At 20.9% G+C, this 26,054-nt stretch overlaps 2 protein-coding genes across 2 annotated transcripts in view; one reads left to right on the top strand and one right to left on the bottom strand.

Moving 5' to 3' along the window:
* Positions 1 to 26,054, top strand: part of LOC122505523 (follistatin-related protein 5-like) — a 477,342-nt gene that overhangs the window by 71,668 nt on the left and 379,620 nt on the right. Inside the window, exon 2 of the mRNA XM_043617200.1 lies at positions 10,393 to 10,422. The gene's annotated coding sequence lies outside the window, so the exon portion shown is untranslated. The remainder of the gene's footprint in view (positions 1 to 10,392; positions 10,423 to 26,054) is intronic.
* On the bottom strand, positions 19,139 to 23,891 carry LOC122505528 (venom acid phosphatase Acph-1-like). The gene is made up of 6 exons (XM_043617210.1): positions 23,719 to 23,891; positions 23,522 to 23,632; positions 22,642 to 22,907; positions 21,534 to 21,817; positions 19,516 to 19,727; positions 19,139 to 19,369 (listed from the first exon to the last, which is right to left on the bottom strand). The coding sequence occupies exons 1-6, from the start codon at positions 23,824 to 23,826 to the stop codon at positions 19,220 to 19,222; spliced, it is 1,131 nt and encodes a 376-aa protein (XP_043473145.1). The 5' UTR covers positions 23,827 to 23,891; the 3' UTR covers positions 19,139 to 19,219.

The following is a 26,054-nucleotide window of genomic DNA, read 5'->3' as shown; positions in this document are numbered from 1 at the left end:
AATCAAATTTCCTTAAATAATGACGTTTTTCTCTATAACAATCAAAGTAAAAAAAAAATAATAACATATTATATTATATAATAATAATATAATAAAATAATAATAACAATTTGAATATTTATTAGACTACTTGTCTATTATCAAATTAATTCTTAATTAATCGTATAGAAGAGGATCTCTGGTGCTAACCCGAACGAAATTTTTTGTAAAGGTTCCCCTCATAAGAGAATATCTTCAATTTCCTTTAAAAGAAAAAATATATATATTCTATTGGCATTTGCATTTCTAGCGAATTTCCATTTTACCTATTTTTATATGTAGATATTTTATTCTACAAATACATTTGTATGCGGAAATTTTACATACATAGAGAAGGTTTTTCGTGGGGAAAGAAAAGGATTACGTTTGAATCGAGAACTTGTATAGAAGTCTATATATATACATCACTAGTTCAGAAAAGTGTGAATTGTGAAGGAATTCAAATTGGTTATTGTATAGACGCGAGAAAAAGGAGAATCGAATCGAATTATTATAAATCGAGACGTTGGGTAATCAGTGGAAGCTGGAAACGCAACAGTGCTGGGAATGCAACGAGAGAGAGACAGGGAGATTTAGTATCTGTCCGAAATTCCGAATTCAACCAATTCAAACGCTAGGATGAGCTACGGATTTTCGTATTTTCTTTCGAAAGGAAAACAATTTTTTATTTGCAAAAAAAAGTTTTAATATTTGCTTTCAAGAATTAAACAATTCAGCATCAAGTAGAAAAAGTCAATGTTTGGTCAGACAAGCGGTAAAATTTTGAAAATTTAAAAATTTTCCAGAAATACTTTCACGAATTATTTTTTTCTTATTAAAAAATGAAGAAAAAATAATACTGGTCTGACCTATGGTTGCTTTGTTTGGATTCTTTCAATTATTAGAGCAAGCATCATCAAAATTTAAGGAAATTTTATTTATTTTTTGCTTGTCTGACCTAACATTTATTTTTCTACTTAATTTCAAACGTTTAATTCCTGAAGGCAAATATTAAAAAGATTTTGCAAATTAAAATCACTTTTTTATTTTATTTCTTCGCTTTAGAAGGAAATTTTTTTTTCTGTTGATAAAAAAGGATAATAAAAATTGCAACCAATTGATAGCAAAAATATGTATCAAATCCTAAATCAATCCACATTTTCAATATTAATTTTATTTACTCTGGTATCAATTTGATATTAAAAAAAAAAATTGTGGGAAAAAGAAAATTATTAAGAGTTTTAAAATTTATTATTTTAAAATAATTCAAGTGACCGACTTAAAGAATTAAACATTCAGCATCAAGTAGAAAAATCGATCTTTAGTCAGCCAAGCGGTAAAATTTCGAAAATTTTCCAAAAATACTTTCACACTGGTTTAATTTTGTAGATAGGTATTAGAAAATTTAGTAAAATTATATTCAAATTTAATTAACATACTTGATATTTGATAGAATTATACTAAATTTTGTTAAAGTTTTTTTAAAGTCTAGTATTTTTTATATCAAAATTATTCGCAAACGAAAACATAATATTGGTCTGACCTGTGGTCGATTTTACTACTTGAGAAATTTTTATTACTTTTGTCACACCAACCGTGGAATTCTTTACTCAATTTTCTTATATTTTTTAAAACTATAAGAGCTAGCAACTTTTAAGGAAAAATTTATTTTTTGCTCATCTGACCTAACATTGATTTTTCTACTTAATTTTTGACAATTAATTCTTGAAACTTTAAGACGATTTTTAGTAAAAGTACTGAAAAAAATTAATTTTAAAAATTCATGAAAAAACTCTGAATTTTGATGTTTTTTTTTATTTGCCTCGTAGACTATGACATTACCACGAATTTTAATACAAAACCTTGAATTTTTTCTATTTCAGACAATAATTTCTTTTTAAATAACTTAATTTTACAAGAACTATCATAAAATTATGACTTATAAATTATTTAATGAATCATTTTTACAATTTTCATAAATACTAGATTGATAAATGAATTTTAGTTAAAAATACTAAAAAAAAAATTGAATTTTGGAAAAGTTACAAATAATTCCAGAAATTCAATTATTTTCAAAAGTCATAAAATTTTTCGCAGAAATTCAATTATATTCAAAAATTAAAAAAAATTCTGATCATTTCAATTATATCTTTAAAAATAATAAAATTATTCTGCAAAATTCAATTATGTTCAAAAATTTTTAAAAATTCTTGTAAAAATTTCAATTATTATAAATAATACAATTCTTCTTCTAAATTCAATTATTTTTAAAAATTTTAATATAATTTTTGGCAAAATTTCACAGGAATTCAATAATTTACAAGATTTTAAATAAATTTCTTCGCAATAAATCAATTATATTCATAAATAATAAAAATTTTCACAGGAATTCAATTATTTAATATAAAAGATTTAAAAAAATTTTTCGAAAAATATCAATTATTTAAAAAGATTTTTATAAAATTCGTCGCATGAATTCAATTCTTTAAAAAAAATTTAACAAAGTTCTTTTCAAGAATTCAATTATTTTTAGAAACAGTAAAATTCTTCACCGAAATTCAATTATTTTTATAAACTTGAATAAAATTCGTTGAAAGAATTAAATTATTTTCAAAAGTAATAAAATTCTTCGCACAAATTCAATTATGTTCAAAAATTAAAAAAAAAATTCTTGTCAAAATTTTAACTATCTTTATAAATAATAAAATTCTTTAATATTCAATTATTTTAGAAACTTTTTTCAAAATTCTCGTCAAAGTTTCAATTATCGTTATAAATAATAAAATTCTTCTTTAAAATTCAATTATTTTTAAAAACTTGAATAAAATTCTTGTTAAGATTTCATAGGAATTCAATAATTTATAAAAAATTTTATTAAATTTCTTTGAAATTATTCAATTACTTTTATAAATAATAAAATTTTCACATGAGTTCAGTTATTTAATATACAAAATTTCATAAAGTTTTTCAAAAAATATCAATTATTTAAAAAGATTTTTATAAAATTCGTCGCATAAATTCAATAATTAAAAAAAAAATGTAACAAAGTTCTTTTTAAGAATTCAATTATTTTTATAAATAATAAAATTCTTCACAGAAATTTAATTATTTTAGAAAAATTTTAATAACATTTTTAGGAAAATTTTTAATTATTTTCATACATAATAAAACTTATTGCAGAATTTTAATGAATTTTTGATACAATATTTTAATCAAATTCCTCGATAAATATAATTATTCTTATTTATTAAAATTTGTCAAAATAATTGAATTATTTAAAAATTTGTTGATAAAATTCTTTATGAAAATTCAATTTTAACAAACATTCAATTATTGAATAAATAATTTATTTTTTTATTTAAATAATTGAATTTTTCTAGAATTTTCTAATAAAAATTTATTAAAAAATGAATTACCGAATAATCGATTTATTATTTATGAAAATAATTGAATAATTGCAACGAATTTTATTACAATTTTTTCAAATAATTGAATTTTTTTAAGAAAATTTACTACTTTTTAAAAATAATTGAATTCTTTGAAAGGATTTTATTAGGATTTTTGTAAATAATAAAATTTTCTTGAAAAATTTCATGGTAATTTAAATTATAACAAAACAATCTTATAAATTGTTGAATTTCAAAAAGTTTTGAATTTGAATGTATTAAGAATTTTAATTCCTACGGAAAAATAATAATGATTAAATATTTATTTAAAAAATAAATTATTGATGTTTTTGAATAATTTTGCAATTACTGAAATTTGTAAATAAATGTAATAGAATATTTTTTTGAGTATTTAATAATTTTGAGAGTGCATCAGAATATTCTTAATGCTCAGGGAAAAAGTGAGAATTTTGTCTGCGGAAATCAGGGAAAAGTGAGGGAAAAATAAAATTTAATATTTGTGGCAACCCTGTTATCAGTTTGATACTTTCGAGAAAACGTTGGGAAGAAGAAAAATTATTAACAATTTTAAGAAGGAGAGTCTGAAATAAAAAAAAGGATTGTCACAGTTCAGGGTAATCAGGGAAAGTAAAATACTTCAGTGGAAAATTAGAAAAATGTCAGGAGAAAACAAATTCAAATTTCTGTGCAGTGTCAACCGTATTAAATTAAGAATTTTTACTTCTGAATATAAATTTCAAAATTCTAATTTATTCTCCTTTTTTCCCAGTAAACGGAAATTTTTCTTTTGAGAGCAATTTTCTGTTTTATACTTTTATTCCTTTCTCACTCTTTTCTTTTCTTTTTTTTGATGCGCAAAAATTTGTTTTCATCTGGCTCTCGTCCCGTTCGTCTTGCGTGAACGACTGGCACTATATTTGCCCCTTTCATGCATAAATAAACGCATAAATACACATTCTTGCATGAATTTATTTAAACGCATAAACGCCTTTTTCTTTCTGCTTCTGTTCTCTTGTTGCTCTGGCAAAAATATTGTATATGGAGAGAAAGCGAAGATTTTCTGGAAAAGAGAAACTATATAGGAATATGAGAGAGAAAAAGTGGGGGAGAGAGAGGAGGGGAACGGTGTGTCTAGCCATGGAATGGGCACAGAGACAAGGCAGAAATGTGCGATAAATTATATTTATGGGGTTGCATCCTGCGTACCGTAGGCGAATGCTTGTACCACCTGCTTCCTACTAGCTAAGTCCTTGGCAATTTTTCGTGCTGCTACTCACAAAGGTCGGAATTGCAAAAAAAAAAGAAAAAAAAAAAAAAAAAAATGAAGGAAAACGAACAAGAAAACCTCGTAATCGCTGCTTTTTCAATTTAAAAAAATGTTTTTATTTGACTTTTATACTTTTTCTAACAAATTAGAATTTATGGCAATTCTTTCTATCTTTTTTCGCAAATTGAAATTGCATCCAGATTTTATTTTCCTTAAAGAGGGAAAAATTAGTGTTTTTTCAATGGAGACGGAAAAAATAGTGTTTAGTTTGTTAACATGTTTGAAATTGGTTTCATAGTTTTTTGTTTTCTAAACTTTTGTCTTTTGTTATACGATAATTTCTAACTATAAATTAAAAGTCGAGAATGTAGTAAAGTCGATGTTAGGTCAGAGCAAGAAAATCAATTTTTTTATTTTCAAAGAAGCGAAATATTTTTTATTAAAAATATTTTTATAATAATTGAAGTTTTTTACTCAGGGTTGACATTAGTCAGGGAATTCAGGCAAAAGTCAGGGATTTTTATTACAACTACTGAAAGAAATTAAATTTCTAGAATTTATACGAAAATTCTGAATTTTTGTCTTCTTTTATTGTCTCATAAACTGTGAAATTACCACGAATTCTAATATAAAACCTTCAATTTTTTCTATTTCTGACAACAATTTATTTTCAAATAACTTAATTCTTGAAGAACTATCGTAAACTTAATTAATTTATAAACTAGCCAAACTATCCGCGCGCAAGCGCGCGGGAATATTGTATGGGGCTGCTTATTTTAAACAATTTAAAAAATTTTAAAGAAATAATTATTATAACCTAACAAAGAGATTTAACAAACTAAAATTTAAATAATTTCACTCAATGGTCTCAATTTAAATAGAATTTACATTACTAGACTTAAACTATGGCTAGAACAATTACAATTAGTATCTGGGTCATCTTTTGCATTGCTTATTTTATAAAGCCATTTTAAATTAAATACATTTTTAAGAAATAATAATTATTACACACTGAAAAAAGTTTTACTTGAAATAGCGATAAGTTTCTCTAGAATAACGAAAGTATTAATTGAAGCACTGAAAAATTTCGCTACTAAAGTAAAATCTGTAGTTTATCCAGCTAAATATTTTTTGCCTTGCATAACGAAAAAAGAATTAAATTAACATCAGATTTTCTAAATTAAAAAAAAACGAATTCAAATAGAAATTAATCATTTTAAAACTTAACCAAATTCACCACAGAAATCACTGAATTCGATAATTTAGAAGAAAGTCAGACAAAAGTTCAGGGTTCCTACAGAATCTGAAAATCATGGAAATCATGGAAATGGTATGGAATTTTTAAAAGGCTTCTAGAAATCAGGGAAATCATGGAAAAGGCCTGAAATTTTTAAAAGTTTCTAAATTTTTCAGTTTTCCATTTTTTCTCTTGAATAGAAATTCAAATAATAATAAAGCTAAATGGTATAAAAGAGAAAAAAAATGTTGAATTTTAAGAAATTCAATTTTTCAAATTTTTGATAATTTTTAATAATTTTTTATTTTTTTCCAAAGAGTCGAGACAATTTAATAAGTAAAGTATTTTCCAAAAGCACAAAAATAATGAAGCTAATTCCCATAAAAGAGAGGAAAAAATGTTGAATTTTAAGAAATTCGGATTTTTGAATTTTTTCGAATTTTTGATAATTTTAGATTTTTTACTAAAGAGTCGAGACAATTTAATAAGTAAAGTATTTTCCAAAAGCACAAAAATAATGAAGCTAATTCTCATAAAAGAGAGGAAAAAATGTTGAATTTTAAAAAATTCGGATTTTTGAATTTTTGATAATTTTTGATAATTTTAGATTTTTTACCAAAGAGTCGAGAGTATTAAATAAGTAAAGTATTTTCCAAAAGCACAAAAATAATGAAGCTAAATCCCATAAAAGAGAAGAAAAAATGTTGAATTTTAAGAAATTCGGATTTTTGAATTTTTGATAATTTCCGATAATTTTAGATTTTTTACCAAAGAGTCGAGACAATTTAATAAGTAAAGTATTTTCCACATTAAAAAGTTTGACATTAAAAAATATATAAAAAATGCCAATACTTAACCCACAAAATTAAATTTTCAAAACAAACAAATGAATGCAGATAATTTGCTAACGGAAAGGAAACTTACGATTATTATAATGTATGTATATGTATATGTATATTTCTATTTTCTATCAAAACGTATAAAAAACAAAAGAATAACTATAACTAACTTCAAGTGTGGACAGAGATCCGGAAATCTGGAATCACGACGATTATTATATATAATTATTTAATGAATAAATTTACTTGAATATTTCAAAACTAATTGTATTTTAAAAGAGTTACGTCTATAAGTTTCAGAACTAGATGAACTTAAAAAACATAGAATTTTGGAGAAGTTACAAATGAATGCAGAAATTCAATTATTTTCAAAAGTAATAAAATTCTTTGCAAAAATTCAATTATGTTTAAAAATTTTTTAAAAATCTCGTCAAAATATCAATTATCTTTACAAATAATAAAATTCTTCTTTGAAATTATTTTATAAATTTCTTCGCAATAATAATTTTCAATTATTATCATAAATAATAAAAATTTTTACAAGGATTTAATTATTTGAAATATAATTTTAATTAAATCCATCACAAAAATTGTCGAGAATTCAATTATTTTTATAAACACAATAAAGTTTTGTGCAACAATTTAATTAATTTTTTAATTTTAATAAAATTCTTTACGAGAATTCAATTAATTTTAAAAGTTTTAATAAAATTCTTCACAGAAATTCAATTCTTTCTATAAATAAATAATAAAATTTTTGAGATGAATTTAGTGGTTTAATTTTATTTTTGAATACAATTTCAAATAGATTCATTTTAAAAATTTGCAAAAATTCAATTAATTTCAATAATTTTATAAGAATTTATTCTTTATAAGAATTCAATTATTTTTTTAAAAAATTTTAATAATGTTTTATAGAGGAATTCAATTATTTTTAAAAATTTTAATAATATTCTTCTCTAGAATTCAATTAATTTATATACAATTTTCATAAAATTTTTAAAACAAAATCAATTAGTTTAATAATTTTTTATACAATTCTATGCAAATATTTAATTATATTTATAAATAATAAAAATTTCACAGAAATTCAATTATTTTTATTAATAATAAAACTCATCGCAGAATTTCAATTATTTTTAATGCAATTTTAATCGAATTCCTCGAAAAATTTAATTATTCTTAAAAATTTTATTAAAATTTGTCGAAAGAATTCAATTATTTCTAGAAACTGTAAAAATATTTCTTCTCAAGAATTCAATTATTTCCATAAATAGCAAAATTCTTCAGATTTAGATACTAAATTCTTTTGAATATTATTTTTAAAAAAATTCCTCACAAGAAATCAATTATTTTCATAAATTTCTATAAAATTCTAAAAAACAATTCAATTATTTTTAATAGTAAAAAAATTCTTTGCAGAAATTCAATTATGTTTAAAATTTGTGTTAAATTCTCCTCAAAATTTCAATTATCTTTATGAATAATTAAATTCTTCTCCACAATTCAATTATTTTCAAATATTTTAATAAAATTCTACGCAAACATTTAATTATTTTCATAAATAATAACATTCCTTTGAAGAATTCAATTACTTTTATAAATAGTAAAATTCTTTGCAGAAATTCAATTAGTAAAATTACATTAGTAAATACATTAGTAAATACATTTTAGTAAAATTAAATTAATCAAATTGCCAATTATAATTATGAACAGACAAGATTATTTCAAAGAATTGAAAAAATTCTTTGTTTAATTCAATTATTTTCCAAATTTTTTAATTGAAATTATTAAAAAAACGTTATTTTAAAAAAATTTAAAGAAACTTGTCAAAAAAATTTAATTATTCATAAAAACTTATAAAAATTTTTGAAGACATTTTTGAAATAATTGAATTTTAAAAATGTTTTAAATTAAAATCTTTGAAAATTTGAATGTTTCATCTTTTTATTTTAACTAACAATTAAAATTACTTGAATCTTTTAATACATATATTTGATATTATTTCAAAAAATTTTAATTCAATTCTTCGAAAGAAGTCAATTATCTCTAAATATCAAAATTTTTCCCCAAAATTAAATTATTTTCAGAAATTTTAATAAAATCCTTGGACAAAATTTAATTATTATTTTCAAAAAATTTCTTTATTCTATGATTTTTCATATCTATTTCAATAAAATTTGCCAAATAATTAATTTATTTAGAAAAAATTTTTGATTTAAATTTCTACCGGCCAAACATTTAATTATTTTCATAAATAATAAAATTCTTAAGAATTTATTTTTAAATAACATTTAATTATTACGTTGATGAAGTTCACAACGTTGATAAATCAACGATTTAGAAGAAGAAATATTTTTCTATTTATAAATTTTTGTTTATTTTTCTACAGAAAATGTTTTGCATAATTTTTTGATCAATAATTGGAAAAAGAAAAAAACATTTTGATATTTTTGTCAAGAAAAATATTTTTTTTTCGTTCAATCGTTGCGATCATAAACGTTGTGAACTTCATCGAAGTCAATTATTCAATAAATTATTTATTTTTGTATTTGAAAAATTTAATTCTCGTAGAATTTTCTTATGAAAATTGATTTAAAAATTAATTTTAGTTGAAATTTTTGATTAATAATTTAGAAACTTTATAATAATTTTTTTCTTATTGGCAGAAACCTGAAGTTTCTCAATCTTTTTTTTTTAAAGATTGTTTTAATTTTTCTGTTTTTTTTTGAAATATTGAAATATGTTTTATTCGTCTAAAGTAAAAATATTCAGACGAAAGTAATAAATTGATTTCACTTTTTGTATTATAATTTTAAATTGTGTAAAAAAATGAGAGAGGGATTAAAAAAGTTATTTTTTGTCCTGAAAGAATTTGGAATAATTCGTTTTTCTTATTAAACGACTGTTAAGTATAAGAATTGGAATTTTTTTTTTCTTCTTCTTTAATAACGGACAATTAGGGGACATTAGAGTCACAATAATGTCAGCGTGCGTCTAGCTCGAGAATAAATGTAGCGAAAATTTTTGTCCATTTAGGGAAGGAATGCTCAAAATAAAAGGGGACAGTTTTTTTTTCATTATTATTTTTTTTTTTTTTTCTAAAAGAGATTCATTAAAAGACTAAAGCTCACGAGAGACGCAAGGAGTGGGCTTGCTAATTAAGGTCCAGCGGGGATGGTACTGCCGTGGGGAGGGTCTAATTTGTTAAGATTACGGAGAAAATCCTCTGGAAGTATTCCTCTCCTCTCAGTTTCAACCGTCTACAAACTCTTGAAGTCATCCCTCTCATTCTCCGTGTGCTGTGCACCCCTTTAACTATCACCCTCTCTCTCGCACCATCCCTCCCAGTGGACTAACTCTTTTCATCTCTCAGTGTTCTTATCTCTTTATATCTCTCACTGTATATCCCACTTCTCGTATTTCTCCTCTTTTACATTTGTCTTCTTTTTTTTTCAAATTTTTTTATTTCCCTTGTCTCAACTACCCCCTTCTTTTTTTTCTCTTTTTTTTTCTTTCTCTTGACTCTGATCTTGTGTTTCTTTTTCCTTTTTCTTTCACTATTACCCCCTTTAGAATTTTACTTGAAAGACTAACCGCGTTTTATTTTTTTGCTTTTTCCAGGTTCTGCAGCAGAAGTGTCTCGATAAGTAGGTAAGTCGTCTTGAAACTAATAAAAAAAAATTATATATTGGTAAATATGCACGGTGGAATGATTTTTTGTCGCGGAATATTAAATTTAAATTATGTTTGATTCTCTAGGAAGTGGTAATGTTTTTTTTAAAAAGAAATAATATTTTTCGAAAATATTCTAGATGGTAATTTTCGAGTTGTGACAGGGAATTCACGGAAAAGTTAGGGAAAGTAGAATTGGGTCAGGAAAATAAAATAAAATAATAAAATATTAAAATAAAAAAATAAAATAATAAAAATGAATGAATAAAAATTTTTTTTTTAAATTTAAAAAAATAATAAAATAATATCGGGGAGAAGTCAGGGATTTTTATTAAAGTAGTGGAAAAAATTAAATTTTCAGGATTCATAAATAGTTTTTATTCAATTTTTTAAAATATATTTAAATAATTATTGAAAATCCTGAAGAATTTTTGTTAAAAGCACTGAAAAAAATTGAACTTTAGAGAAGTTACAAATGTTTGCAAAAATTCAATTATGTTCAAAAATTTTTTTAAATTCTCGAAAAAATTTCAATTATATTTAAAAATAATAAAAATCTTCGCCAATATTCAATTATATTCATAAATAATCAAAATTTCACAGAAATTCAACTATTTACAAATTTTTTTTTAAATTTCTTCGCAATAATTCAAATATATTTTCATAAAAAAAAACTCATTGCAGAATTTCAATTATTTTTAATGCAATTTCAAATGAATTCCTCAAAAAATTTAATTATTCTTAAAAATTTTATTAAAATTCGTCGAAAGAATTCAATTATTTCTAGAAACTGTAAAAAAAAATTCTTCTCATGAATTCAATTATTTCCATAAATAGCAAAATTCTTCAGATTTAGATACTAAATTCTTTTGAATATTATTTTTAAAAAAAATCCCTTACAAGAAATCAATTATTTTTATAAAACTCCATAAAATTCTTAAAAACAATTCAGTTATTTTTAATAGTAATAAAATTCTTCGTAAAAATTCAATTATATTTAAAATTTTTTTTAAATTCTCCTCAAAATTTCAATTATCTTTATAAATAATTAAATTGTTCTCAACAATTCAATTATTTTCAAAAATTTTAATAAAATTCAAGGCAAACATTTAAATTTTAAAAATCACAATAAAATTGTTCACAGAAATTCAAATCTTTTCATAAATTCAATTATTTTTTAAAGTTTTGAATTTTTCATAAAATTCTTTATATAAATTCATTTATTTTTCAATAGAATTTTAATAAAGTTTGACAAAGGAACACAATTATTTTTAAAAATTTTAATAATATTCTTCTCAATAATTCAATTATTTATATTCATGTAAATGAATGAATTAATGAATTTAATTCATGACTTCAATTATTTTATATAGAATTCTCATACAATTTTTCAAACAAAATCAATTATTTTAATAATTTTTGATAAAATCCTAGGCAAAGCAATTAATTATTTTCATAAATAATAAAAATTTCACAGGAATTCAATTATTTTTATAAATAATAAAACTCATCGCAGAATTTCAATTATTTTTAATTGAAATTTTAATCGAATTCTTCGAAAAATGTTATTCTTTTTAAAAATTTTATTAAAATTCGTCGAAAAAATTTAATTATTTAAAAATTTGTTGACAAAATTCTTTATGAGAATTTAATTTTATGAAACATTCAATTATTTAATTATTTAATTTGTAGTAAAATTCTACAAGGATTCAATTACTTAAATACAAAAATGAAAAAATTATTGAATTATACATGTTTCTCAAAATTGAATTCTCAGCAATTCGGTTAAAATTGTATTAAAAATTTAAAAATAATTGAAATTCTATGAAAATAATTTAATCTCTGTAAAAAATTTTATTATTTATTAAAATAATTGAATTATTGCGATGAAATTTATAAAAAAAGAATTTGGAAATAATTGAATTCTTAAGAAATTTTTATTATTTACGAAAATAATTAAGTGCTTAGAATTTTTATCAAAAATTATTAAAATACCTAATTGATTTTGTTTGAAAATTTTTATGAAAACTGTATGTAAAATAATTGAATTTTTGCGAAGAATTTTATTAATATGTTATAAAAAAATTGAATTCTTTCGAAAAATTTTATAAAACTTATAATGAAAATAATTGGATTTTTGAGAAGAATATTATTAAATTTTTTAAAAATAATTTACTTCTTTTAAAAAATGGTATCAAAATTATTAAAAATAATTGAATTTTTGCAAATTTTTTTTAATCTATTTAAAATTTTATTGGAAAAATTAAGTCATTAAATTCATTTTAAAAATTTTATTATTTATTTATAAAAAGAATTGAATTTCTGTAAAGAAAATTTTGGAAAATTTTGGAAATTTTACCGCTTGTCTGACTAAAGATTAATTTTTCTACTGGATACCGAATTTTTAATTCTTTAAATCGATCGTTTAAATGGTTTTGAAAAACTAAAACTACAAATGAATGACTAAATTTTTGAAAAGGATTTTCATGAAAACTTGTAAATAGTACAATTTTTTAAAAGATAATTTAAAGTATAATAATAATAATAAATAAATGTTCCCTGAACTAAATTGTTGAGAAATTTACAAAATATAATAATTTTAAAACTCTTAATAATTTTCCTTGTTCCCACAATTTTCTTGAAAGTATCAAAATGATACCTGAGGGAAAATCAAAATGCTACTGAAAATTAAAAAAATTTTTGATATCAATTCGTTGCAATTTTTTTTATCCTATTTTTATGAATAGAAAAATATAATTTTGATCCAAAACGAGAAAATATAATTAGTCGGTGTTTTTAATTTGCAAAATAATCCTAATATTTTCTTTAAGAATTGAACTTTGAAAATTAAGCAGAAAAATCGATGATAGGTCAGACGAGCCAAAAATAAATTAAATTTGTCTTGAAACTTGATGTTGCTCGCTCTAATAGTTTAAAAAAAATGTAAGCAAATTTGGTAGAAAGTTCCACGTTTGGTCAGACATTAGAAAATAATAGAAATTTCTTAAGTAGTAAAGTCGACCATAGGTCAGACCAGTATCATTATTTTTTCCTCACTTTATTAATAAGAACGAAAAAAATAATTTCTCTCAAAAAAAGAAAAATAAGTAAGTTTGACTTTTTTATTTGTAAAATCGTTTTAGAATTTGATTTTAAAAATTAAACTATCAGCATCAAGTAGTAAAATCAATATTGTGCCAGACAAACAGTACAATTTTAAAATCCTCACAAAATTAACCTGTGTGAAAGTATTTTCGGAATATTTTCCAAATTTTACCGCTTGTCTGACTAAATATCGATTTTTCTACTTGATGCTGAATGTTTAATTCTTTGACTTATTTTAAGAATCATAACTTTTTTTTAAAAAAAGAAATTTTTTTCGTTTATCTAAAAATCATAAGTGAAGATTAATTGTGCAAAAGTTTGAAGCAGATTCAAAAATAATTTTGAAAGTTATTAAATAAAGAACAATGGAGAATCAAAAGTGACCACTGAGTGAAGAATTAGCCAAAAATAAAAAAAAATGGATTAAAATAATAACAGGAAAATTTTAAAGATGCTGTGAGTATATTGCAGGTATATAGAATGAAATCTTTATAACGAAGATTAAAGACAGCTTCATACTGAGAGTAATTGATAATATCCGAGCTGGGTTGTACTATAGGGCCTTTTATTGTTTATTAGATTATATGTGATAATTTACATTTAGCTTATGCTACTAAATCTTGAAAGCTTGAATCGGTGATTGTTGCCATGGAGCATAATCGTATTAGCGTTAGTTTATAGACTGAAGCTTAGTCAGTGCGGAGATTTTAACCAAACACTGCACTACATGTACATACGTGCACTCATATATAAGAACCTCGCCTAAAGTCATTATTTCTTCAATTATTTCAATTTCTTATATCTATTATGTTGTTTAAATTACACGAGAATTAAATTTCAATTCAATTACACCTGGATTAAATTTATTTTGCATAATTTATTAAATTTTTTGAAAATCGTAATTAACAAATAGAAATTATAGGGATTTTTTTCCTCAAGTTATTTAAAAATTTTCTAAAAAAAAGTGTTTTATAAATAAATTGATTTTGGAAATTTTAATATAAAAAATGATGCAAATTATTATTTTTTTTACAAGAAAATACAAGTTGTGAGAAAAAATAGTAATTTTATAAAATTTTTTCTTCTTCTTCAAAAAGAAACATAATTTTTTAAACAAAAAATTGTGATTGAGAAACAGAAAATTAAATAATTTTTATTTCTCAATCTTAGTTTTTTTTAACAATTTTCTAACTTTTATCAAAATTATGGAATTTTACAAATTTTAGGAAAATAAATATTAAAAATTATAACTTCTTAGAAAAACTTTTTTTAAAAATCAAAATTGGTTAGAAAAACTTTTTTTAGAAAACAGATTTAATTGGAAATCGTTTTTTTTTTTTTAGACAAAAAGGATTAGAAAATATTTTTTAGAAAAAGTACCCACCTTAAATTTGATGAGAAAAATTTAATATTGAATTAAATTAATAAAATTAATTAGTAAATAATTATTAATAGTGTTTAATTTTTAATAAATGAGAATAATAATTAATTTACACTAATAATTAATTACGGGGAATTTTGTTGAACGAAAATAGTAGAAACTCTGATTAATAATAAATTATGCGGAAATTTCTTTATTAGGCAAATATAGAACAAACTAATTTGAATAATTTGAGGTTAAATTTTTTGCGATATCAATTTTCTTGCGTAGGTATACCTACTTTATCTCTGAAACGATGCTTTTACTCTCGCAGTGAGTAACCGATATAAACTTTGAATGACAAAACTCACCACAAATGTCACGTTTGAGGCAAAAACTTTCACGAATTTCCCAATAAATTCTCTACATAGTAGAGGCAAAAGTAAAAGGTGATTTGCATGTAAGTTAGAATCGATAACTTTCAGAATGGGAAGCATCCATTCCTTTAGTTCCCATTCACATTTCTTGTTTCCCGTCATTGGTAAACAAATTCCTTTGCATTTCAGTGCAAGAAACTTCATCCCTCTTTTTTTTTCCTCTTTCTCTCTCTCTCTCTTGTTGCTTTTTTACCACTAATTTAAATCACTTCCAATTTTTCTTCCCTTTTCATTTTGTGTTATAGGGGGTGAGAGGGAGATTTTTTTTTCTTCTTTTTTCGCGCGGGAAAAAGAACTTTGGTGAATACGAATTTCTTGATTTATAACTTTATATTCAAGTCCTCTAATACGTATTTTATTATATTAAAAGAAAAAAAGCTGGGGAAAAAAATGTGGAGTTGCATTAACTATTTTTGACATTGATAAGTGGAAAGAAATATTTTTTCTCCCGTTTTCTTTTTGTTATTTATTGAGATATATCGAGAGCTAGTGAATTTAATTTGTTAGTTTCGAAGGAAATTGATTAAAAATTGTTGGAAATTTGCCAAATTTAAAAAAATTGGAGATTTAAATTAATTACGCTAATAATTAATTAATATGTCAATTAATTAAACGAAAAATTAATGAATATTTAAATTAATTGTGTAATTACATTTAATTATATTTAATATTGAATTAAATTAATAAAATTAATTAGTAATTAGATATTAATAGTATTTAATTTTGAATAAATATTGAAAATAATAATTATTTACACTAATAATTAATTTTACTAATAACTATGTTTACTACTAATTATTGTTACCAATAATTATTTATGCTAATCATTTTTTTTTTACTTAAAAATATGTTTACTAAAAATTATTTTTACTAATATTTATTGTCACTAATAATTGTTATTAGCAAAAATAATTTTAGTAAGCATAATTATTAGTAATCTTAATTATTATTAAAAATAATTATTAGTAAAAACAATTGTTAATAATTTCAATTATTAGTAATACTAATTAATAGTGAAAGTAATAATTGGTAAAACTAATTATTAGTAATATTTATTTGTTAGTAAACTTTATTATTGTCAAGAATAATTATTATTACTAATTACGACTAATTTATGCTGATGATTTTTTTCCAATAATTATTTTTATTAATAGTATTTTTTTTACTAATAATTATTAATACTAATAACTTTTTTACTTGAAATTATTTTTACTAGTAAATATTTGTAGTAGAAATTATTTTTACTATTAAATCATTATAGTAAAAAGAATTTCTATTACAAATATTTACTAGTAAAAATAATTGTAGTAAATATTTGTAGTGGAAATTATTTCTTCTATTAAATAATTTTAGTAAAAATTTGTATTAGAAATTATTTTTATTACTAAATAATTTTAGTGAAAATAATTTCTACTACAAATATTTACTAGTAAAAATAATTGTATTAAATATTTGTAGTAGAAATTATTTTTTCTTTAAAATAATTTTAGTAAAAATAATTTCTTTAAAATAATTTTAGTAAAAATAATTTCAGTAGAAATCATTTTTACCAGTAAATATTTGTATTAGAAATTATTTTTACTACTAAATATTTTTAGAAGAAATTATTTTGTCTTGTAAATATTTATAGTAAAAATAATTCCTACTACAAATATTTACTAGTAAATATTTGTAGTAGAAATTAGTTTTCCTACTAAATATTTTTAGTAGAAATTATTTTGACTAGTAAATATTTGTAGTAGAATTTATTTTTACTAGTAAATATTTGTAGTCGAAATTATTTTTACTATTAAATAATTTTAGTAGAAATTATTTTTACTAGTGAATATTTTTAGTAAAAATAATTTTTACTTGAAATATTTACTAGCAAAAATTATTTTAGTAAAAATTATTTTACTAGTAAATATTTTAAGTAGAAACAATTTTTACCAGTAAATATTTTTAATAGAAATAATTTTGACTATTAAATATTATTAGTAGAAATAATTTCGACTATTAAATATTATTAGTAGAAATAATTTTGACTATTAAATATTATTAGTAGAAATAATTTTGACTATTAAATATTATTAGTAGAAATTATTTTGACTAGTAAATATTTATAGTAAAAATAATTCCTACTACAAATATTTACTATTAAAAATAATTTCAGTAGAAATTATTTTTACTAGTAAATATTTGTAGTAGAAATTAGTTTTACTATTAAATATGTGAAGTAGAAATTAGTTTTACTACTAAATATTTGTAGTAGAAATTAGTTTTACCACTAAATATTATTAGTAGAAATTATTTTGACTAGTTAATATTTGTAGTAGAATTTATTTTTACTAGTAAATATTTGTAGTAGAAATTATTTTTACTAGTAAATATTTTTAGTAGAAATAATTTTTACTATTAAATTTATTATTAGTAGAAATTATTTTTAATAGTTAATATTTTTTTATTAGAAATTATTTTTACTAGAAAAAATTTGTAATAGGAATTATTTTAACTGACAATAAAAATTGTAGTGTGATTTTTAAATTTGAACTATGTAGACAATTTTTTTCACTTTTTTGAAAATGCGCATTTTTAATATTCATCTTATGGTTCGATGATAAAGTTTAAAAGTCAAAAATTCACCACAAATGCGTCTCGTCAAGGGCAAAAAGTTCACGAATTTCGCCAATAAATTCTTCGCATAGCGCAGTAGTAGCAAGTGATTTGCATGTAAGATAGAACCGATAACTTTCAAAATGGCAAGCATCAATATTCCTCCCGTTTCCGATAGTATTTTTTTTTTCATCCCCCCGAGACTTTTCATTGATAAACAAATTTTGTTCGTTTTCAAATGCGAGAAACGTCACATTTATAATATATTTTTTTCCAAGCTTTTTTTCTTTTTTTATTTTATTCAAATCAGTGGGAATTTTGTTCGAAAATTTTCAATTCAATACACGACTTATTATATTTTTGAAAAATAATAATTTATTAGAATATTTTTTGATTATAATTTATTTCTGGAGTCATGAAATATTTTATAGGAAAAAATGTTTTTTGTGAGATAATTTTTATAGGGTAATTTATGAATTTGTAAATTTATTGATTTTTAGTAAAGAATTTATTAATTTAATTTTTTTAGTCGAAAGCATTCTCGGCAGTTATTAAATTATATTTTAAATTTATTAATTATTTGTTAATTAATTACTTTTTGTATCTAATTATTAAATAATTATTCAGGTATGTGAATATATTAAATTTTATTTTTTTTTTTTGGAGCAAAAATTATGAATGGTTTTATTATTCTTTTTAAATAAATAAATTATTCGTTAATTAATCACTTTTTAATTCTAATTAATAAATCATTATTTATAGGTATTCTTAATTTATTTACATAAATTAAACTTTATTTTTGTCGAAGGCAAAAATTCTTAATGGTTTTTTAATACTTTTTAAATAAATAAATCATTCGAATCAATTACTTCTTGATTCTAATTAATAAATAATTACTTATTGAAATAAGTTAAACATTATTTTTCTGAGAAGGGAAAATTCCCAATGGTTTTTAAATTATTTTTTAATTAAGTAAATTATTATTTACGTATTTAAATAAATTAAATCGATTCGTTTGGGTCTAATTGTCATTTTTATTATTCGTATTTATTACGAACTTATTTATTTATATTTATTTATTTTTATTTATATAATATTTAAATAAACTTAAGTAGTTTATTAAAAGAATAGTTATTTAAATAAATATTTAGTTAGTAAAATACTTATTTCAATAAGAATTTAGTTAACAAAATAGATATTTAAATAAATTAATAAGTATTTAATTAGAAAAAAATTATTTAAATAAAATAATTATTTAATTAGTTACATTTGAAAACCAATGTCACGTACACAGTATTTCCTCACTATTCGGCGTTACAGTATTTATTAAATCAAGATATTCATTAAATTCACACATTCCATCAAAATTCAACGTACAATTTGGTATTTTTAATTTTTCTGTTTTTTGCGAGTCGCCCTTGTAATATAGAAGCTGAAAATTAAATTTAAATCGAGATTAAAAATTTTTGCAAAAGAAAACTTTTATAATGAATTGTTTAATTAAATTTTTCGCCCTTCTTTATTGCTGTTTAATGCGGCGTTAACTAATTATTACGTAATTATTTTTTTTAATTATACCTGTACATAGTAATTTTGCTCGTAATCACGATACAATTCCAATATCACTGCGCTCGTGAAAAATGGTTGATGCGCTTTTCCAACGCCAAGAGTAAGAAGATGTGCAATTACATTAATATCGTGAGCACTGTAGATATTTAATTTTTTTCCATTTTTTAAAGAGCCATTAATTCGAGAAATCATATCGTTCGTCATTTTTCGTAGAAGCCTTCCTATTAAAAAAAAATTAATTTGGAAATATTTTTATATTTTCAAATTAAAATTTTTTATTTATAATTTTGATACATTTCTACTCAAAGATTTAATTATTTTCATAAATAAAAAAAATTTCACAGGAATTCAATTATTTTTTTATTTTTAATATAATTTTTAAAAAATTGGTCCCAAAAATTGTCGAGAATTCAATTATTTTCATAAACAATAAAATTTTTTGCAGAAATCCAATTAATTTTATAATTTTAAATTTTTAATAAAATTTTTTGCAAGAATTAATTTTAAAAATTTCAATAAAATTGCTCACAGAAATTAAAATCTTTTCATAAATAAGTAATAACATTTTTAAAGTGAATTTAGTGGTTTAATTTTTTGATCATACAATTTTAAATAGATTCGTATTAAAAATTTGCAAAAATTCAATTATTTTCAATAGTTTTCATACAATTCTTTATAAGAATTCAATTATTTTTCAATAGAATTTCAATAAAATTTGACAAAGGAATTGAATTATTTTTAAAAATTTTAATAATATTCTTCTCAAGAATTCAATTGTTTTCATTACAATTTTTATAAAAATTTTTAAAAGAATTCAATTATTTTTATAACATATTAATAAAATTTTTGTCAAGATTTCAATTATTTTATATGGAATTCTCATAAAATTTTTCAAATAGAATACATTTTTTTAAATTACTTTTGATAAAATTCTACGCGAGCATTTAATTATTTTCATAAATAATAAAAATTTCACAGGAATTCAATTATTTACAAGTTTTTTTTATAAATTTCTTCGCAATGATTCAATTATTTTTATATAAATAATAAAATTTTTTATAGAGATTCAATTATTTTCATGAATAATAAAACTCATCATAGAATTTCAAAATACTTTTAATACAATTTTAACCGAATTCCTCGAAAAAATTCAATTATTCAAAAATTTTTTGCTGAAATTCTTTATGAGAATTCATTTATTTAATAATTTTTTTCAGTTTTTTTTAAAATAATTTAATTCTTGTAGAATTTTCTAATAAAAATTCTTTTACAAATGAATTTCAGTTAAAATTTTAAATAATAATTGAATACTATGAGTATTATAGCATGAATTTTTAGAAATAATTGTATTTTGAAAAAGTTCAATTGAATTTTTTGAGAAATTATTTCAAGTTTTTATTTTCTAAATATTTAATTGAAGAATTTTTGAATAATTAAAATTTCGTAAAATTGATTTGTAAAGAAATGGATTTGAAAATTCTTTAGGAACTTTTGAAAAAATTATTAAAAATAATTGATAATTGTTCATTTATTTTTTTCGAAGAATTTTAATAAAATTTTTAAAATTAATTTTGTTTTTCGAAGAATTTACTTAAAATTGTTTTAAAAAATAATTGAAATCCTGGTAGATATTTAATTTTTTAAGAAAATAATTTAAGTCTTGCAACGAATTTTTATTACATTTTTTTTTAAATAATTGATATCCTGAGAAGAATTTTAGTATTCATGAAAATAATTGAACTCTTGCAATGAATTCTATTAAAATTTTAAAAATAATTGAATTCGAATTTTTTTTTTTTAAATCTTATGAAAATTGTGATTTAATAAATTGAATTCTTTCGAAGAATTTACTTAAAATTGAATTAAAATTAAATAAAATTGAATTAAAATTAATTAAATGATTGACTTCCTGTGAGAATTTTTTTTATGTAAATAATAGATAAAAATAGAAAAAAATAATAAATAATTAATTCTCTTGAATAAATAATAATAAAAATAATGTGCACAATAAAAATACTAATTCTTACCTCCATTAAATTTTCGCAATGTTTCGTTATAGTTTTTCATTTGAATATGAAATGCAACTGATGCATCTAATTCTCCATTAGCTAATAAATCCTCGGCCCATTGTGGAATTGATAGATTCATTGATTTCTCAGCAATAAATGTATTATATAGATTATACGCTGATTTACAGTGGGTAATATTTTTTCCCGATAAAATTGACAATCTTTTCCACACTTGTGTAAATTCTAATGATTTTTTTATCACTTCCGGTAGTTTTCGAATTTCTGTCTCCATTGCCTTGAATCTAAATTTTTAATTCTTTTTTTTTTTTCATTGAGAGGTTAAAATTTACTTTTGTTTAAAATATACAAAGGATAGAAAGAATTCATTTTTAAAATAAATTTTTAAAATAAATTTTTAAAACAAACTATTGTTAAAAACATGCAGGAGAAGAGAATTTTTTTTCAAAGAGAAAAATGTTAAAAATTGAAAAAAAATGTATAAAAATTGGATAAAATATTTTTGTTAAGGGAGAGGGATGTTTCGAAAAATAAATTTAAGCTTATGTAAATAGAAGTTAGGCTTTGATGAAAATTAATGAATTAGTTTTTTCTTTTATTCTTTTGATAAGAAGTTTTCTGTATATTTTGAGAAAAGATTTACCTCCAAAGAGAGATATTTAGTTGAAGAAAATAACTTTGGTTAATAAATGAAGAAGTTATGCCTTCTCTCTCTCTCTCTCTCTCTCTTTGTGAATTAATTAAGCTTCGTTTGATTTAAAAGAAAATATTGTCGGAATTCTGGAATAGTATTATTATTTGATGTTCCGAGTGAGAAGAGAGGAAGTTTCTTTAATGCTTTTAGAGTTTTAACTTCTTAGACTAATTTAATCGTGTTATATAAATACAAAAATAGTTTTTTTTTGGTACATAACTATTTATTTTTTGTACATATATGAAGTGAAATTAATAAAAAAAATAATTGAATGAAAAAAGTAAAGAATAATAAAATTAAATACTTTTTATTATTTTTCTACTGGTTTTTATTTTTTTTCTATTCGTAATAATTTTATTTATTAATTTTAGTTTCAAATAATTTTGTAGAAGAAGAAAAATTGACGACATTTACCTCCGACAACCTGTAGGCATTAGTAAAAAATCTTGATTCCAATTTTCATAGTTTATCGCAACTGGCTGCCAATCGAGTGTTGGATGCCATTTTTGAATTGAATCCGGAGGATAAAGTGCAGCAAGAACAAGCAATAGGGATAATTTTGTCCTGTCAAAATTTGTACTTCTTGCCATAATGTCCTCTGGCAAATAAGTGCTACCAAGAAATTTCCCATATTTTTCGCGTAGAAATTTTCCCAATGAATATGCCCGGAATTTTCCACTCTTTATCATTACAGATTAAAATTAATTGTCAAACACTGACTATAAATATTTTCTGATTATTTATTATTCGCTATAATGTATTTATTATTAATTATTTAATATTATTTTTATTATTATTATTATTATTATTATTATTTTCTGATTATAAATAAATATAGAAATACGAACGTTGACGAACATCTTGAGATTCAATATGGAGGTGTTATTCTCCACCTGCGAGCGCCGAGGTCACCGTTAGATGGCAGTTGAGTCCTTTCTTGGAATTTCTCCTGCCACCTGGTGGCGACCTTGGCGTTCTCAAGTGGAGAAATTAAACCACTGTTTTCTTCCTCAAAAACTTTTTTATAATTAAATGAATAATAAAAATTTTTTTTTTAGCAAATTAATAATAAAAAAATGAATAATAAAAAATTCTGAAAAATAATTAACAAATAATAAGTAGTATGAAAATAAATAAGTTGTTAAAAAATAAATAACAAATGAGTAATAGAAATGAATAACAATTATTAATAAGTAGAATAAAAAAATAAATAATAAACAATTAATAATTAATAATTAATAATTAATAATTAATAATTAAAAATAAAAAATAAATAAAATTCAGTTATAATTACATTAGTTAAGCCTCCATATCCCATTGGATAAAATGTATTGTTTATATTAGGATCCGTAGGATACGTTTCGCCACGAAATTTCTCTGGCGTACGATCTCCATGCCTGAAAACCTTAAAAAAAATTAAATTAATAACTCAATTAAATTTAATTAATAATTTTCTTAATATTTATAATTTTTTTTTCTTTATTTTCTCACTATATTGACGTTTTGCAGTTCCAATTTCGAAGGCACTTCGTTGATTGCTGAACTCAAGACGCTGACACTTGTTAACAATAAAACAAAAAAACGTTTATAGTTTTTCATTTTTTCGAATACGACTAAAAGTCAGATTTTTGATTCGAGTTTCTCGTAAAATAGGAAAATAGTTTCTTTTTATTTTTTTGTTATCAGTAAAAAGAGCATTATTTGAAATCGTAATGTGCACTGATACGACAATATTTATACTGTTCTTTATCAAAAATTCGTTAATGTTAATATAATGTTCGCTTTGTTATTTTTTACGATTAGAAATGTGTATTAATAAACTTGTAAACAAAATTTTAGTGAAACAAGGAAAAGAATTTTTTTATCCTTTTTTTTAGATTGGTAAATTAAATTCTTTGTTTAAAAATATAAAATCGAATTTATCGGTTCGGTCAAATAATACTAATGTCATTAATCACTTATCATCAAATGCTTTATATATAGGTACAATAATGTTTACTTTGGAATTATTTAACAGTTATTATACACATACAACTTTTGTTTGCGCACAAGATAATGTTGCGTTTGGTGTTAAAAGAGAGAAAAATATAAAATTATCAGCTGTAATACATTCTTTTTCTTTTACGAAAATATTTTGTCTCTGAAAAATTAGATTTGCTTAAATGTATTTGAACCATTATGACGTCACATTTTTAGAACATATGCTTTACACAAACTGTGACGTCAAAATAGTTCAAATGGCTTTAAAAGTTAACTAAATTGTTTAAACTCATTTTGTTTGAATTTCTGGGAGAAAAATTCCTTTATAATTTATTTTAATTTATAAAGTGTTTAAAAAGAACTTTATAATTTATCATTTTTTCATTACAAAATTTGTATTCTTTTATATTATATATTATTTTTGTTATTATTTTATTATTTTATTATTTTTATTATTGTTTCGTATATTATTATAAAAAATTGTTAGTCACTTATTGGTAAAAATAATTATTAGTAACAATATTTATTAGTAAACAGAATTATGCGAGTATAAATTATTATTGTAATAAATAATTTAAATAATCTTAGGTATTATTAACTATATTATTTATATTATTAATTATTACGTAATTATTAAATGTTAATTAACATACAATATTCATCCCAAGAATTCAATTATTTTCAAAAGGAATAAAATTCATAAAAAAAATTCAATTATTTTTAGGAATTTTAATCAAATTCTTACCAAAATTCAATTATTTTCATAAATAACAATATTCATCACAAGAATTCAATTATTTTCAAAAGTAATAAAATTCAACAAAGAAATTCAATTATTTTAAAAATTTTATCGAATATCTCGTCAAGAATTAAATTATCTTTACAAATAGCAAAATTTTTCGCCAAAAATTCAATTATTCTGCAAAAACTTATAAAAATCTTTGCAAAAATTCAATTACTTTCAAAAGTTTTTTACAATTCAATAATTTTCAATATTTACTAATTTTATAAAATTTATCAACAGATTTAATTATAGAAAAAACTTTTTTATACAATTCTTCGAAAAGATTCAATTATTTTCATAAATAATAAAATTTTATTTACGAATTCAATTATTTTTTTGCAGAATTTCAAATATTTTTAATACAATTTTAAATAAATTCCTTGAAAAATGCAATTATTATTAAAAATTTTATTAAAACTTGAGGAAAAAATTCAATTTTAGGAAACATTCAATTATTCAATAAAACAATGAAATTCGTCGCAGAAAATCAATAATTTTCAAAAAATTTCAAGTAATTTTGTAAAAAAATTCAATTAGCTTGATAAACAACAAAATCGCAAAAATTCTTCCCATAAAATCAATTATTCTAAGGAATTTTAATAAAATTCTTTTCCAAAATTCAATTATTTTGATAAATGTCAAGATTCATCAGAAGAATTCAATTTTTTTGAAATGTAATAAAATACTTTGGAGAAATTAAATTATTTTCAAAATTGTTTTAAAATTCTCGTCAAGAATTAAATTATCTTTTTAAATAGATAGGGAAATTCTTCTCAAGAATTAAATTATTGTCAAAAATTTTTTTAAAATTCTTCTCAAGAAGTCAATTATTTTCAAAAATTTTAATAAAATTCTTCTCATGAATTCAATTGTTTTAAAAAATTATTATTTAAATTCTTCTCAGGAATCCAATTATTTTTAAAAAATTTAATAAAATTCTTCAAAAAGTTTTCAATTATTTTCAAAAATTGTTATAAAATTCTCAAAAAAAAATTTCATTAAAATTTTAATTAAATTCTTTAAAAGAAATTAAATATTTTCAAAAGTTGTTAATACAATTCAT

Source organism: Leptopilina heterotoma, unplaced genomic scaffold (assembly GCF_015476425.1).
Source record: "Leptopilina heterotoma isolate Lh14 unplaced genomic scaffold, ASM1547642v1 Lhet_36, whole genome shotgun sequence".
NCBI lineage: Eukaryota > Metazoa > Arthropoda > Insecta > Hymenoptera > Figitidae > Leptopilina > Leptopilina heterotoma.
The sequence above is the reverse complement of the archived record's forward strand: the minus strand, read 5'-3'. Positions and strand labels throughout refer to the sequence as shown.